The following is a 17,115-nucleotide window of genomic DNA, read 5'->3' as shown; positions in this document are numbered from 1 at the left end:
CCTCAGTGTTGTCATTTTCTAGAAGGGGCAGGGACTCTCATTTTGACCTGATCTTGAAACTGTTTCCTGGAACAAATGCACCAATAATTAATTTCTGGGTACTGCCAAATGCAGCTACAGTTCAGCGCACTTTTTCCATCCCTGATTAGAAAAGAATGTTTTCTGAAAGGTTTCCTTTTTCCTGCCTGATCATGTGAATGAATGAATAACTTTAATATAAACCAAAGTACTGGAACTGTCGTGCCAAGTGCCTCAAAATGAATGGAGTGTATGCCAAATGTTCATTAGCACAAATGGAAATTTCCAACGAGAAGAATGTAAAAGTAACTAACTTTGATTTAAACTTTTATTTATTTAGCAAACTTTTTTGAAAACACAAATTAAAAACGAAAGCAAAACTGAAACAAAGGGTGTTTTTTAATGTAACAGGCTTAGGACAGCTGAATAACTGGACATGTTGATAATTCCACGCTTTCTTTCTCCATTTAGATTTTCTTCACAGAGATTTCCTTATAGGGTTTTTATTTGCAGGGTTTTGAGAGGAAGAGAGAAAATCGCTCAAAAGGTCCATAATCTGAATCTGGCGTGGAGGGCAAGCATTATCCTCTTAGAAAGAATAATCATTAAGAACTCCATATTGTCTGAAATGAATCCTTTATGTTTTGTCCCCTGATTGCCCTGATTAAACTTATTAAATCTAATTACCGTAAGTGGTCATGACAAAGCAAGTGCTCACTTTTGTTTTCTTTTTTACTGTGGTGCCAATAGCCTAAGGGCATGTATACATTAGCGGCTTAAAACGCAGCCTCCCCCCTCCACACCTTTTAAGTCTCATGTTACATTGCTGTCCACACACAATTACCTGATTACCTGATTTGCTTTCTTATGCCTGCAATCACCCCTCCGATTCCTATTCAATGAAACCATCGTCTGCACGTCTGCACGCGTGCTGCCATCTGCTGATGTAAAAAAAAATGTATACATGTTGGCTTAAACCTTTTTAATCGGCTGGGAGCTGGTTTTGCAGGAAAGCGCCTCCAAGCCACAACATTTCTCAAGAAACTGCAGGATGCAGGTGGATTGTGTACAACGCCATGGGGGAAGCAATGCTCTTGCATATGTAGACCACTGACCACACCTTAGCACAACAGCCTCTTAAGAACAATTACTGCAATTGCATGCAATTACTGTACTGACAAATGTCGCAATAATTACCGCCTGCAATCATTTCCTCTTGCTGTAGTGTAGCTCAGTGCTTGTTTACATCCTGTGAGTTACAGATTCGTAAATTAATTGTCACCAATCCTTTGCACAGGAGGAGTTAGTCCCATTTGAGCGCAGTCCGAGTCAACAGGATAGGATCGGCTACAAATTAGAAATGCGGCAAAGGCACGCTGACTTAGTGATGGGTGCACACGTACAGTGGTACAGTGGTACCTCGGGTTAAGTACTTAATTTGTTCCCAACGTCCGTTCTTAACCTGAAACTGTTCTTAACCTGAAGCACCACTTTAGCTAATGGGGCCTCCCGCTGCCGCTGCACAGGACAATTTCTGTTCTCATCCTGAAGCAAAGTTCTTAACCCGAGGTAATATTTCTGGGTTAGCGGAGTCTGTAACCTGAAGCGTATGTAACCCAAGCTACCACTGTACTCGGAAGCAAACCCCGTGGAGCTCAGTAGAACTTACTTGCTCAGGGTCCCGGGTTTGAGACCCACGTTGGGCAAAAAGATTCCTGCTTTTCAGCGGGTTGGACTGGATGACCCTGCGGTGCCTTCCAACTCTACAATTCTGTGATTCTTTGACGGGTTTGCACCTGCGCATACTTGCGCAGGGAAATGCCCCATTTCGCTCAGAAATCTTGCTCTGCATAAAAAATTCCCCCAGCAACATAACGAGGCAGGTTCTCTCTCTGTGTGTCCTCTTCCGCGTCAGCTGATGGGCGCGTGTCACGTGATTCTGATTGCTGGTAAAACCCCTTTGGGCAAAGTCCTTTTCCCCCATAGTGTTCCTCTGATTCTTTCTTATGCGTCTGTGTTGGTGTCTCTCCCTTTGCAAACAGGCTTCGTGGGAGGGGGCGAGTGGGGAGCAATGACAGAAGTGAAGAGAGAGAAATTTGGGGAATGGCAGCTTGGCGGAGGGGCTGTGGAAAAATTCCTGCTCAAATCCAGCACGGTAAAAGTGGAAATTATCTCCTTGGGCTGCATAATCACCGCGTTGGAGACTAAAGACAAAGATGGAAAATTCTCAGATATTGTTCTAGGCTTTGATCATTTGGAAGGTGGGTTTGAATTAACTTTTTTGAAAGTTTATTCCACAGAAGAAACCTCGAGGCACAATATGTTTCCAGTGCAACCTCTGATTTGTTTTATTGAAACCCACCCAGCTTTGGTGGTGCTGTAATATAAGTAGCCCTGTACATCCAAGCTGAAAAATATTCAAGCTTCATCACTGCTTTTTAGTATCATAGTTTTGCAATGGAGCATAAAAGAACAAGTGAAGCTTTTAACTCGCAAATAATTCCCCCCGCCCCCATGATCTTGAGAACTGTACAGTAGTAGTTTGTTAAAAGTGCTGGGCATTTTAACTCGGGGGGGGGGGTAAACTACAGTTTCTGGGGTTGTTTGCAGAAAGCCACGTGCTTTAAATGTAGGAGGCATTACCTGGAGAAAATAAATAAATCCAGAAGCTGTGAAACAAACAAATGTTAACTCAGAAGTTAAACGGTTCAGTGGAGCTTACTTCCAAGGAAGTACCGGTATGTTCATTTGATGGCAGTATTATGAGTGATGTACACAAAATTTGTTTCCTGATTCTCACCTTTTTTTGACCTGCAGTTTTGTGAGGATGGGGGGAGGAAGCAGCAGGGAAAAGGGTTGGGAACTACTGTTTCCCCATTCCAGTTTCTCCCCCCCCCCCGAAAAAGAAACACCTGGGTGTTTGCACATTTACAGCTAAACAGATACGCAATATTTTCCATCCCAGGCAAAGTGCCTAGATTACAGGCATATTTCTTTTCTTTTTTTTAGCAAATAACAGTGGTACCTCGGGTTACAGATGCTTCAGGTTACATATGCTTCAGGTTACAGACTCCGCTAACCCAGAAATAGTACCTCGATTTAAGAACTTTGCTTCAGGATGAGAACAGAAATCGTGCTCCGGTGGCGCGGCGGCAGCGGGAGGCCCCATTAGCTAAAGTGGTGCTTCAGGTTAAGAACAGTTTCAGGTTAAGAACGGACCTCCAGAACAAATTAAGTATGTAACCAGAGGTACCACTGTACAGATAATTATATTTACAGACTTAAGCCTACTTTTAACAAACAAAGGTCGAAGTCTGGAGTGTATCACATTGCAGCCCACAGGATTAAATGCTGCTTCAACCTTAAAGGTTGAACCTTAATAAGTCCATGCATCTAGAAAAGTAGAAGGGACTCAGAAGGGATTCAGTCTTGTGTTCTTCCTGACATTCTAACTTTCTTTGTGGAGGGAGCTTTTTGGGTAAGTCACCCACTATAAACGAAGTGGTACAGCGCAGTTAGAGGTTTAGTACCTGTCCCTTGAAATAATTCCTGCTGTTGGCGCCCGACTACTGTACATTTGTTTGGCAAAATATACGCAAAGAGGTGCCTGTGTGTGTAGAATTCTGTGCGACCCTTTGCATATGTTCTGCTGAACAAACAGGCATTGAGGGTGGGGCCAGTAGGGTGTACAGTATGTGGGGCAGAGCCAGTGGGCATGATCCCACTATTTCTCTCTATCTGCAGGGAATGAATGGAGAAGGCACTGCTGCATGAACCATTAGGCTGACAGATACACTGGAAGTCAGGCATTTAATGTTGCTGGTCCCATGCTGTGGAACATGCGCCCATCAGAGATTCAGCAGCCAACCTCCATTTTGACATTGAGGGTGCTGAGAACTGTGAGGAGACCCCTGTTTTCCTCCCAGAGCTACAGTTCCCAGAGTGGTTTAACAATCAATCCGTCTTCACATGAAGCTCTGGGAATCGTAGCTCTGGGACAGGAATAGGGGGGTCTTCTAACCACTCTCAGCATCCATAACAAACTATAGCTCCCACAGTTCTTTGGGGGAACCATTAATGTTTGAACTGCTGTCACATTGCTTTAAATGTGTTGTTGTGAATGTGGCCTTATACTAACCTTCCTTTCCAGAATTGCCGTGTGAGGGAAAAACAACTTGCAGGTGTCCCTGGAGGAAGGGCCAGAGTTTACAATCCGTCTGCCTTTGACTTCCAATTGTCCTTCTAAGCATGTACATAAATCAGAGGTTGAAATTTATTCAGGGATCAGGATAACGGACTGAATAATGAACAGGTTCCCAGGCATGAGATAATAAAACTGATCTGCAAGTAGACTTCCATCCAGAGAAGTAGAAACATAGCTGTAGAGAAGAGTATGAATAAGTCGTCCCTGGTTCTCAGAACTGCCACCATTCCTCCTGCCCCCCTCAGTTACCAATCAGCATTTTCCATGTTCTTCTTCAGAGATCAGATAATCTAAGGGTCGAGTGCCTCCACTGTTACATAACCTTGACTAGCTGCTGCTGAATGCTTTAGATCAGAGGTTTTCAACCCTTTTGAGTCCACGGCTCCCTTAACCGACTACATTCTTTCTTCAGCACACCAGTGGGGCTCAGGAACCCAGTTATGTCACCCCTTGCCTGCAGAGCTGGCAGCCTCTCACCCTTTTCATACACCCTCCCTTGTGGAGTGTTTCTTCAGCCTCCTCTCCTCTCCCCTCTCCTTGGGAGTCGTCTGGGCAGCTGCTGCTGTCCCTGGTCACTGAGCTGCCCCCCCCATGCAAAGAGAGTTGCCTCCTACAGAGCTTATAGCCAGGGCTGCTACAATAAACAGCTGTGCAAGCCTTTGGGTAGCAGAGACATGAGAGGGCATCAGAGGGGGGCGGGAAGGAAAGAGGGACAGAGGCCAGTGTTGCCCGTGGCACCTCTGACCACCATTCAACACACCCCAGGGCAGAGAACCACTGCTTTAGACCAGGGGTCAGCAAAGTTTTCAAACCTTGTGGGGGGCCGGACTGTATTTTTTTTTGGGGGGGGGGAAATGAACGAATTCCTATGCCCCACAAATAACCCAGAGATGCATTTTAAATAAAAGCACACATTCTACTCATGGAAAAACACGCTGATTCCCGGACCGTCCGCGGGCCGAATTGAGAAGGCGATTGGGCCAGATCCGGCCCCCGGGCCTTAGTTTGCCTACCCATGGCTTTAGACATTAAGTCTGTGGGAAGCTGGGTGCAGAAATAAACACTGATTACCTTTCCTCCAGCAATCCATTCTTTTACAGCTGCTTCTAGATTCTGTGGGCTTGGAGACTGTGTATTGGCTTCTGCATTTCCCCCCCCCCCCGGCCACCAACTGAAATGAAGCAGTGCTCCTTTGTTCCTCTTAACCCTACCAGTGGGTGGATGACTTTCCTTTAAGGTTAATTAGTCTTTATGCTCGGTTTTGTTTCTGTTCAGTTGTTCCATGATCTGTAGAGCAGAGCTTTCCGTCAGTTTTTTATCCCCACACAATGCTGCATAGATCACTGCTGATTCCTTTCTCTCTCCCCCGCCCCCATGAAATAGTGTACAGTCATACCTTGGGTTAAATATGCTTCAGGTTGAGTGTTTTCAGATTATGCTCCGTGGCGACCTGGAAGTAACAGAACACGTTACTTCCGGGTTTTGCTGCTCACGTATGCACAGACGCTCAAAATGACATCACACGTATGCGCGGAAATGGCGAAACACGGCATGCACATGCGCAGACGTGCAGTTGCGTGTTATGTTCTACTCAGGATACGAACGGGGCTCCGGAACACATACCATTCACATCCAGAGGTACCACTGTACAGGCATACCTTGGGTTACAGATGCTTCAGGTTGTGTGTTTTCGGGTTGCGCGCTGTGCCGAACTCAGAAGTACCGGAATGGGATACTTCCGGGTTTTGGCACTCACGCATGCGCAGAAGCACTGAATCACGACCCACGCGTGCACAGACGCAGTGCTGTGGGTTGTGAACGTGCCTCCCGCACGGATCACGTTCACAACCCGAGCGTCCACTGTATTGCTGTCATCTGTTGTCAAGCAAGCCAGGGTAGAAAGTGCACTGAAGAGGGGACACCCTGATCTTCCTGCAGGAGACCTATCAGCAACAGAACCCCAAATTCAGGCTGTTAAAAGGCACAAGGCTTGGGGAGCAATCGTATGCACCCTGACTCCCCAGCAACTGAGTTCCAGAGGCATGCCACCTGCAGTAGTGTGGAACTTAGCCAGCATGACCACACAGCCTCACAGACTTCCAGTTCTTACTAATTTTAATTAAGATGGGAGGAGCTGTGTCAGATACAGCTGTGTTTCTTCCATTGGAGTGAATGGATATGATATGCCTTCACATGGAAGAGTTTGGGAGCCTATCCAAGGCCCTCCTTACCTAAGGGATTCCTGGATGGAGGAAGCTTTGGTCAGGGGTACAGTTAACTGCCCCACCCTTAAAAATAGAATAGAATGAAAGCTCTAGCTAGCTTCCATGTTGAGCACTGAAATGTATTGACCTTATAAATCTAAGGCCACTCAGCACTTTCTTTTATTGGCCAGGGTACACCAACAAGCACCCCTACTTTGGAGCTGTCGTTGGACGGGTTGCTAACAGAATTGCCAGAGGGAAATTTACAGTGGAAGGAGTTGAGTATCAATTAGCCATCAACAACGGACCCAACAGTCTGCATGGAGGAAAGAAAGGTTTCGATAAGGTAAATGTGCTTGCGCTCAAGTGAATAACAAGGTCAGTACAGTGGAACCTTGGTTCCCAAACCCCTCCCATGTTGTATGTTTTGGCTCCCGAACACAGAAAACCCAGAAGGAAATACTTCTATTTTAGAACTTTTTTTGGAACCCGAACGTGCAACACTGTTTCCTCTGAGTGCAAGAAGCTCTTGCACCAATCGGAAGCTGTGCCTCGGTTTTTGAACATTTTGGAAGCTAAAAGGGCTTCCAGAACAGATTTCGTTCGAGAACCAAGGTTCCACTGTATTTACTATCAGGGCATGGTGACATATTCAACTAAGGTGAGAACAGTAAGTTGCTGGATAAAAACAAAGGGCCGTCTAGACTAGCATTCTCTTCTCTCAGTGGCCAACCAGAGACAGGGCTGTTTTAAACATATCTGGCGCCGTGGTGCAAAGCTCCCTCCGCCGCCCCTCCCCCCCATTTCCCAGAGTCTTTTTTAGGGAGGATGGCACTGCCGGCGGGGCTGGAGGAGGTGGGCAGTGGCTGGAGGGCAGCTCCTCCGGTGGGGAAGAGGCGGAAACTGGACGCAGCACCTCCCGGCTCAGCTGGCCGCTTCATACCATGGTGGCCACGGCAGACGGAGGCTCCGGATGGTGCGGCATAGCAGAGGTGTGCGAGGGCGGCGAGCTGATGCCAGGAGGCGCCGCGTCCAGCCTCCGCCTCTTCTCTGGCATCCACCAGAACTTGGCGCCCTGGCACCCCGCACCACTAGCCTCTATGGGTAAGACGCCCCTGACCAGAGACTTCTGGGAAGTTCACTTCAGTGTGCAGACACTTCTGTGAACTCCCAATTCTTTCCTTTCTTCCTCTGAAGCCAGGCTTGGACCTTTCTCAGAGTCTTCCTGAAAAGAGAAAGGATCCTCCTTTACTGATGTTAAAAGACTGCTGTGATCGTAACCGGAATGGAAGAGGGAAAGAGTCACTCCCAAAGAAAGGCAAAAACTGGGCAAGTCATAGCACACTTTAGCGCTGCGATGGGGAACCTGTGACCCTCCAGATGTTGTTGAACTCCAACTCCCATCAGCCCCAGGCCAGCAAGACCAATGGTCAGGCAGAGAATCAGAGTTGGAAGGGACCACTAGCATGATGGGAGCAGTTAGTAGTCTAACAATATCTCCAGGGCCACAGATTCCTCATTCATCTTCTAGTGTAAATAGCAGGATTAGTATACAGAATAGTAATTATATCTGAACAGAAAAATATCAAAGAGAAGTAATGAAATCAACATGTGAGATTTTCTGTTTGACCAATTTGAGGCTAGATGTCTTGTCTGCGGTAACTATTTCCTGTGTAATTTGAGACTGTTCTGATGAGGAGACCCAGCATTGGCCTGAGTTCTGCAGGAAGCAAAGCTATAGATATAGATATGCTTCTAAACTCGGTGGTGGTTTTAGCTTTTTATAGAACTATGGCTGTCTGACATAAGGATCCACCCAATTTGTTTGCAATCATACTGATGACTGTGATCATATCTCTTTGCTGTTTCCAGGCACAGGTTTTGCTTCCTTCTTCACACTTGGTTTGGTTGCTTAATTATCTTTGCTTGTTTTATTTATTCCAGTTCCAGTCAAAGCTTTCTAATCTTTTAAAACAGATATGAGTATCATTAATTTGGGGTGTATGGGGTGTTAGGGGAGGGGTAGTACCTCTGGTGGTCTCAAGTCCTTGGTGAGTTAAGGACTTCCCCCTACATTCAAAGACAGGCTCTGGCGGACTGAGCGGATGAGACCAAGAGGGGCTTCAGTAGTCAAGAAGACTGTTTCTGCACAAGCTGTAGTCCAGGGGTCAGCAAACCTACTGGGCCTTGGGCTGGTGTCTCCAGCACCGATCACGTGGCGGGCCAGAGGGCGGGGGAGCGCATGCCCATACACGTGCGGACACGCTATTTTCTGCGCACATCCGGGTCAGAGGAGCATCGAAAATACCGGTAGCTTTTGCGCATTTGCATGGGACTCCTCCGACCCGGATGTGCACTGGAAATAACGTTTGCACATGCACAAATAATGCCTGCGCATGCGCACAAGCTATTTTCGGTGCTCCTCCGACCCAGAAGTGGGCAGCTGCGCGGCGCAGCGCCGGTAAGAGCGGGTGGCGGCAGTGGGCGGCAGGGGTTGCTGCAGGCCGGATAAACAAGTCCCTTGGGCCTTATCTGGCCCGCGGGCCTTAGTTTGGGGACCCCTGCTGTAGAGGGAAGTGAGGGGCAGATGGGGCTCATCCACTTGGAAAGGTAGCCCATCTAGGAAAATGAAAACTCTGATCTCTGGGAGAACAGGCTAAGGAGCAAACCCTACACAAATCCAGAGTGTAGTCCCTAAGACAGTTGGATGGCACCTTGTACGCCTCTTTCAGCCAACTCCTGCAGCCAAGCTGGTGCCAAACCTATTGCTCTGCTTTCCTTGGGGCCACATCAGAGCAGCTGAGGGGCTATTGTTGTGTGCTGCAATTGGAACAGATTGGTTCCCCCCCGCCCAGAGGCACACTCCATTGTCTCTCAAGACAGTCGGATGCCAAAAACAAAAATAATTAATTTGGGCTGGCGTATGTCCAACATAACTGGGATTTCAAAGGTGGAATTGACGTCTGGGGGGGATTTCCGAAAGGTGGCGCTTTGTCTTGGATCTTCAATCAACAACTCATGTTTTTGTTAAAAAGAAAGAAAAGTTCAACAACTTTCTGGTTTTCTTAAAAAGAGCTCAACCATTATGGTAGTTTCTTTTTTTAAAAAAATAAAGCTCAACTTTCAGGTTGTCCTGGTTTTCTGAAAGATGACAACCCTAAATGAAAACAGGTTGCCTAATGAAAGCATATAACTTAGGAATCTGCCTTGCAGTGAGACAGATAACTGGTCCTCCTAACTCAATACTGTTGACACTGACTGGGAGTGGCTCTCCAGGGTTTCAGACAAGACTCCTTGAGATGCCATGAGATCGAACCTGCAGCCTTCTATGTGCAGGTCAGATGTTCTACCACTGAGCTGCCATCCTTCCTTTTAAGAACAAACTTAAGAATACAGTGGTGCCTCGCAAGACGAAATTAATCCGTTCCGCGAGTCTCTTCGTCTTGCGGTTTTTTCGTCTTGCGAAGCACGGCTATTAGCGGCTTAGCAGCTACTAGCGGCTTAGCGGCTATTAACGGCTTAGTGGCTATTAGCAGCTTTAATAAAAAGGAAAAAAACTCGCAAGAACTCGCAAGACGTTTCGTCTTGCGAAGCAAGCCCATAGGGAAATTCGTCTAGCGAAGCGACGCAAAAACCGAAAAACCCTTTCGTCTTGCGCGTTTTTCGTTTTGCGAGGCATTCGTCTTGCGGGGCACCACTGTAGATCTTTGGCTGCTTCAGTACATGGACACATTTTCCCAATCATTTTCTCCCACCTGTGTTCCCATCTCTGATGGACACCAACCGGCCAGAATTACAACCTTACAGAAGAAGAAGAAGAGTTTGGATTTGATGCCCCGCTTTATCACTACCCGAAGGAGTCTCAAAGCGGCTAACATTCTCCCTTCCCTTCCTCCCCCACAACAAACACTCTGTGAGGTGAGTGGGGCTGAGAGACTTAAGTGTGACTAGCCCAAGGTCACCCAGCAGCTGCATGTGGAGGAGCGGAGACGCGAACCCGGTTCACCAGATTACGAGTCCACCGCTCTTAACCGCTACACCATAATGGGTTTGAGCTGTGAAGATCCTTTATGCCAACTGTGCTGTAGTGTTGCCTGATTTCTGTGGCCCGCTCTGTGTTGACATCGTGGTGGAACAGTTAGATTTTTGTAATAGACTGCCCATTCATGCCTCCAGTTAATGAGCACAGGAAACACATGCTTTTGTTTGGAATAATCCTTTCCCAGGTGCTGAGGCTTAAGAAATTTTTACAGCAGCCTTCTACAACCTGGTGTGCACCAGCTGCTTTGGGCTATAAAAGGTAAAGGGACCCCTGACCATTAGGTCCAGTCATGACCGACTCTGGGGTTGCGGCGCTCATCTCGTTTTATTGGCTGAGGAAGCCGGTGTACAGCTTCCGGGTCATGTGGCCAGCATGACTAAGCCACTTCTGGCGAACCAGAGCAGCGTATGGAAACGCCATTTACCTTCCCGCCGGAGTGGTACCTATTTATCTACTTGCACTTTGACGTGCTTTTGAACTGCTAGGTTGGCAGGAGCAGGGACCGAGCAATGGGAGCTCACCCCATCGCAGGGATTCGAACCGCCGACCTTCTGATCGGCAAGCCCTAGGCTCTGTGGTTTAACCCACAGTGCCACCTGCCTATAATCCTTATCATATGCTGGCTGGAGGTGTTGAGAGTTGTAGTCCAAAACATATGGAAGGCATAAGTTTGAGGAAGACTGTTTTATGTATGAATTACCATCTCTCACCAAGCTTACTATATAGTGTGTATTACATGTGTGTATATCTTCCTATATACATAAAAATGTAAGGCTATCTTCATGCTGCAGTCACAATGGCAGCATGACAACGGAACAGCAGGCAAGCAAGCAGACAACATGGGTGACCAGTTGCCCAGGTGAGCTGTTTAACAGGGAGGGTGGGAAGCACTTCAAAGTTCATTTAAATTAGTGTTTCCCCAGCTTGGGTCTCCAGCTGTTTTTGGACTAGAGCTCCCATCATCCATAGCTAGCAACACCACAGTGGTCAGGGATGATGGGAATTGTAGTCCAAAAACAGCTGAAGGCCCAAACTTGGGAAACACCGATTTAAATATTTTGAATCCTGGAAGTGATCCATGGTTGTCATGTGTAATCTTTTGGCACATGGGCTCATCCAGGTACATCAGTCTAGTAGCTGGACTCTAGCCAATGTGGTTTTTTAAAAAATACCATTAATGAAATTGTATTGCAGGCCATCTGGGAACCTGAAGTGCTGCCAGATGGCGTACGGTTTTTCAGAGTAAGTCCAGATGGTGAAGAGGGATATCCTGGTGAGCTGAAAGTCTGGGTGACGTATACTCTTAAGGATGGGGAGCTAACAATCAGTTACAGAGCTGAAAGCAGTAAGACCACGCCAGTCAATCTGACAAATCATGCGTACTTCAATCTTGCAGGCCAGGTAAGGCAGCTCTATTTGGCTCTTCCACTCTGTAACATCCTGTAGAACAGGATTTGGGGGGAACCTGTGTTCCTTCAGATGATGTTGGACTACAACTCCCATAATCCCTGCTAATTGGTCATGCTGCCTGGGGGCTGATGGGAATTGGAGCCCAATGACATCTGGAGCCCCACACGTTTCTGCTTCTGCTACAAAAGTGTCCAAAGGGTTATTAGTTATTTTCTTGCCTGATATAATCCCTTCTTGCCAAGTCGGTTGTACGTCGCTAAGTAATGGAATAGGGTGCAAGGCTTCAGTCCCCTGAACTTGAACAATGGGGAGGAATGTTTGGGAGAAGGCACCCCATTATTTATTTTATTTAAGACCGTTTCTGTACTTCTTAGTTTAGGGCATGTAATTTTAGGGGGCGAAACTTAATTTTTGCAATTTTATTCAGTGAGGGGTCTTAAAGATATGCTTTTGTGTGTGAAAAATTAAAATCTGCTTTTATTGTTGTGTTTGTACAACATTTAGCTGGGTAAATCTACGTTTGGTAAAGAAGCACATAAACTGCTTTCGGAAAATCAAAGAATTTTAATTTTAGGTTCTGAGTTGTCAGGTAATGTTAAGTAATAAATAATAATTATAATATAACTGCAAGTACATGGCAGTCATTTTTAATGGTCACTATGCAATTTCACACACATTTTACTTAGCAAGCAAAACTAAATTATATTAATTTAACCAAAATATCTTTGAATCCCCATGTCATGTTACAACTTTTTAGCACCCCTCATTTTTGGAATATCTCAGAAGTGTATGGCAACTATGATGCTTTACTTTTTACACTGTTCAGCCTTTAGTGAGCAGTCATTCTGATTTGTTTGTGTGTTGTTTACACATCTTCCCATTTGTCACGTGTTCATTTCACTTTGCAATGCATTTCCCTGTCCTTGTCAAAACCACAAATTTTGTTTTAAAAAATAAAAGGGGATTTGTTGCAGTAGGGGAACAGAAGATTTTAATCCACTTTAAATGCATAAACCCAAACTTCCACTACATATTTGAATCCTACAAAATATGGAGAGTTTGGAGGCACTCAGAATGTGCCCATGTTCAGGATTCCAGGCAGCCATACCTTTTCCCAGGATACTCCATTGATTCCTCCCCACCCATGTATATGCTTCTTGTGAGTCTGGGTTGTTACTGTTGGAGACCAAATGCCGGAACAATTGATCCCTTCACGGCCTAGGACCCTTGTACCTATGAGACCGCCTCTCCTGGTATGCCCCACGGAGACCCTCAAGGTCCATAAATAGCAACACCCTAGTGGTCCCGGGCCCTAAGGAAGTTAGATTAGCTTCAACCAGAGCCAGGGCCTTATCAACTCTGGCTCCGGCCTGGTGGAACGCTCTGTCTCATGAGACCAGGGCCCTGCAGGATCTGATTTCTTTCCGCAGGGCCTGTAAGACAGAGTTGTTCCGCCTAGCCTTTGGCTTGGAGCCAATTTGATTCCCTCCCCCTCTTTCTTTTTTCTTTTCCTTTCTCCTCCTGCAATGAGGCTACATTTTAATATTTTAATGTATTTTAATTTTGTTTTTAAGTTGTATCCGTTCAACTTGTTTTTATTATTGCTTGTTAGCCACCCTGAGCCCAGCCTTGGCTGGGGAGGGCAGGGTATAAATAAAAATTATTATTATTATTATTATTATTATTATTATTATCTTGGTCTTCACTGACATTTGACCTTAATTCAGTAAAGTGATTATTGTGATTCGGAGGTACCTGCAGCTCTGTGTTTACAACAAAGGTGGTATAAAATTCAATCTTTCTATTTTCTGATACAAGAGGTTTTTTCCCTCTCCGTATTTCAGGGATCACCCAATATCTATGACCATGAATTTACTATACAGGCAGATTCTTACCTGCCAGTGGATGAAACCCAGATCCCCACAGGTTGGTTGATTTTTAAGATGAATGCTGTTGAATCTACAGATGTTATCTAGGGAGCTGTTGTGGCCAACTGTGCAGAACTGGCCTCAGTGTAGGGTGCTAGCCCTGAGTTCAAATCTATGGTCAATCAGCTTGCTTTTCTAAAACTGGAACAATGCCATAAAAACACAGGGCGGGTGGTCACTGTGAAAACAGGATGCTGAATTATATGGGCCGCTAGCCTAACCCAGCAGTGCACTGCTTATGTTCTTAGATGGTAGAGGTTAAATCTTAATTTGACGTCAAAAGGGGGGAAGTTTACTTGGGGAAACACAGAACATGGCATGTGACACTCACAGCTGTCCAATCCCCACCCCTCATATCTACTGCCTAAGGCAGCTGCCTCACTCTGCCTAATGGTAGGACAGTGGTCCAGGATTGGTATTTGGAGAGCTACAGGCTCCCCATACTTGGTTTAAGTGGGAATGGTGGCAATGTCTTCAGAACACCTGTGGTTTGGGAATCCCACACTAAATTGTTCTGTGTGTGGTTTGTTGCTGTGGTGGACTTTTTGGTGGAACTTGCTGTTTCCAGATGTCTGTCTTGGTTCCGTCCACATTTTTAAGAGTTGCTGTGGAAGGTTGCTAAATGTGTGTAGTTTCTCTCCCTCTTTCTTTGTTCTTTCTCCATTAGGAGAAATTGCTTCAGTGCAGGATACAGGCTTTGATCTGAGAAAGCCGGTGGAGTTTGGAAAACACCTTCAGAAGTTTCAGCTCGGAGGATTTGACCACAATTTTTGCCTGAAGCAGACAAAAGAAACATGCTTCTGTGCGAGGTACAGGTTTGGTTTGTCACCTTTGTTTGACAGCATATTGACCAAAACATTGTGTTTCATGCTCTTCCTTCTCCCAGTTTATTTAAAAGTATTTATACACTGCTGTTCATAAAATATATCATAGGGCTTTACAGATTTAAAATAAAGCAATAAAAACATAGAAACATTTAATTAAAACCATAACCCACAAAAGAAAAGGCAACAAAATCACTGTAAAACATGGAAAGCAGTTTCAGTTTCCAAAGGTCAACTGGGATAACTTCACATGTTAGCAGAAAGCAAGCAGATACCTGATATGACCCTCCATAGCATTGGGGCTGCTACAGAAAATGCTCCGCGTCTTGTTTAAGGTTGATTTTAATATCTAGTATAGATTGCTTGTGTAACTGATTTACATACTTTCAAATTGTTTAGAAGCCTATTTTGGCAATAAACAGTAAATAAATTAATAAATGACAAGGATTGCAAGTATAGACATCCATAGATGTGATTAGACAAATCAATTACATAATTAAAATGATGTCCTCCAAGTTCCATTCTGTAGGAAGGCCAAAAGTGTACAATGTGGAGGAAAATGCGTGATTTATATAATTTAACTTCCATACCTTCCCACCTGAGATTTGGGGGAAGTGTTAACAGTAAGCTACAGTATTTTGCTTTGAACCATGCTCAGGTTTTCACAGATCTCTTGCGAATTTCACTTGTGGAAGGCTGGTATTGCAGGATGCTCTTAATCCACCTTGTGAACTGTGATAACACATAAGTAACTTGAGCCAGCACAGCTAGTGAGCTTTGGCAACATGATGCTCACCCTGCCTGGACCCACTGAACTGGCTAAATGTGACTTTCGATATGGCACGGATGTGATCCAAAGCCACAGTCTGTTTTCTCTGGCTACTACTTGATCGGGGAGATAAGTATTTTGTTGTCTCTTGGAATTATCATGTGATGCATTATCATGTATTTATGAAAAGAGAGGCAGCTAAAAGGCAAATGCATCTTAGGATGTGACCAAGTGACTTCTTTTAAAATTTGCACAGCCCCTTCCTTGCACCCAAGTGCTGTTTCCCATGCATCTATCTATTATTAAGAGCTGCTGGCTACCACTACACATAACTAAATGCAGAGTACCAAAGGCCTACAGACTCCTAGAAATCTAATTAACAGATACTTTCTTTTTACAGAGCCCACCATCCCCCTAGTGGCAGAATGATAGAGGTTTATACAACTCAGCCCGGGATTCAATTTTACACTGGGAATTTCTTAGATGGCACTCTAAAGGGAAAAGGCGGCTGTGTGTATCCCAAGCATTCTGGCTTCTGCCTGGAAACACAGAACTGGCCAAATGCAGTGAACCAGGTATTCTTAAATTTTATATGACCACGGGGCCACACAGAATAGAAGCTACACAAAACTGTCTTGGGGCTCAGCTTCAATGGTTTATTGCAGATTTCATTTTGAGGATGCTCAGAAGAACATAGAAACCAGTAATGGGTGGATCTGCATAAGCACTGAAATCACATGGTACAGCTATTCTGTGATTATTTCATTTCTGACTGCAGGTAGATCACATTTTGCTATGCAGAGCAAGGGTGCTTTTCTGTGCATAGGAAGTTTTTTTAGATCAATAAAAAAACATTAAAGTAGGTGATCCCCCGCCACTCTAAAATGGCACAGCTCCTTTGCAATTTCTCTGCATTCTCAAGACTTAACAGTGCATTCCTAGGCATAACTGCTCACAGTATAAATTTACACTCAGTTAAGTATGTACAGGATTGCAAGCTCAAAACACCAAAGTTGATTAATCAAATGTGAACCAATTCAAGAATACTATGTATGTGTGTAGAAAGCTTGTGGTTATATGCCAAAGGTAGATCAGGTTCTGCTAGTATATATGAATGATTTGCAGTAGATTGGCAAGGATTTGACTCCCAATTTTGTAATAGTTTGTTCTAAATGCAATAAAACAAAATCCTAGATGCAAACCATTTTTCTTCTGTAAGTGCACAAATGTTGAGTTTTATTTTTTATTCTTACAGCCTAATTTCCCAGATAGCCTGCTGCACCCAGGAGAGGAATACAAGACCACAACTTGTTTCAAGTTCTCTGTAGCTTAAGCAAAGACCAAGATTTTTTTGTAGCAATCTGTAACAAAAGACTGTTTGTTTTAGGATCAAATGTGTCTTCATGTACTCAAGAAGTCTACTTGACACCATCCTGCATAGACTTAAGATTTTATACAGGCAACCTTCTTTCTCTCCCACTGCCCCCTTGAGAGCTTACTGGTTCAAAGTCAGGTAGAAACAGAAGAAATAAATCATGTTAAAATGTAAATTCACTTCAAGATACTATTGCTAAGGATTTTGGCACAGTTCTTCCCCACCCCAATTTCTTAGCAATGGTAAAGGTATTACATTTGCATTGGGTCTAAAATAGACTCTAAATGCAAGAGCTGTGAAGAGTTGTTTAAAAGCTCGTATTGGTTTGGAATTCAGTAATG

The 17,115-nt window shown here is 44.9% G+C and overlaps 1 protein-coding gene across 1 annotated transcript; it reads left to right on the top strand.

The window, feature by feature from the left end:
* Positions 1 to 1,954: 1,954 nt before the first annotated feature.
* GALM (galactose mutarotase) lies at positions 1,955 to 16,770 on the top strand. Its single transcript, XM_053383522.1, has 7 exons — positions 1,955 to 2,279; positions 6,618 to 6,772; positions 11,663 to 11,869; positions 13,723 to 13,804; positions 14,474 to 14,615; positions 15,800 to 15,974; positions 16,655 to 16,770. The coding sequence occupies exons 1-7, from the start codon at positions 2,090 to 2,092 to the stop codon at positions 16,730 to 16,732; spliced, it is 1,029 nt and encodes a 342-aa protein (XP_053239497.1). The 5' UTR covers positions 1,955 to 2,089; the 3' UTR covers positions 16,733 to 16,770.
* Positions 16,771 to 17,115: the final 345 nt, after the last annotated feature.

The sequence above is a fragment of the Podarcis raffonei genome, chromosome 3 (assembly GCF_027172205.1).
Source record: "Podarcis raffonei isolate rPodRaf1 chromosome 3, rPodRaf1.pri, whole genome shotgun sequence".
In the NCBI taxonomy this organism is placed as follows: domain Eukaryota; kingdom Metazoa; phylum Chordata; class Lepidosauria; order Squamata; family Lacertidae; genus Podarcis; species Podarcis raffonei.
This window is presented reverse-complemented; position numbering and strand designations above follow the sequence as displayed.

Excerpts from the sequence above, each read along its gene's own strand:
- GALM (XM_053383522.1), top strand. The coding sequence starts at position 2,090 with ATGACAGAAGTGAAGAGAGAGAAATTTGGGGAATGGCAGCTTGGCGGA. Across the intron at positions 11,870-13,722 it reads ACTTCAATCTTGCAGGCCAG|GGATCACCCAATATCTATGA; the intron begins GTAAGGCAGCTC and ends TCCGTATTTCAG. Across the intron at positions 13,805-14,473 it reads TGAAACCCAGATCCCCACAG|GAGAAATTGCTTCAGTGCAG; the intron begins GTTGGTTGATTT and ends TTTCTCCATTAG.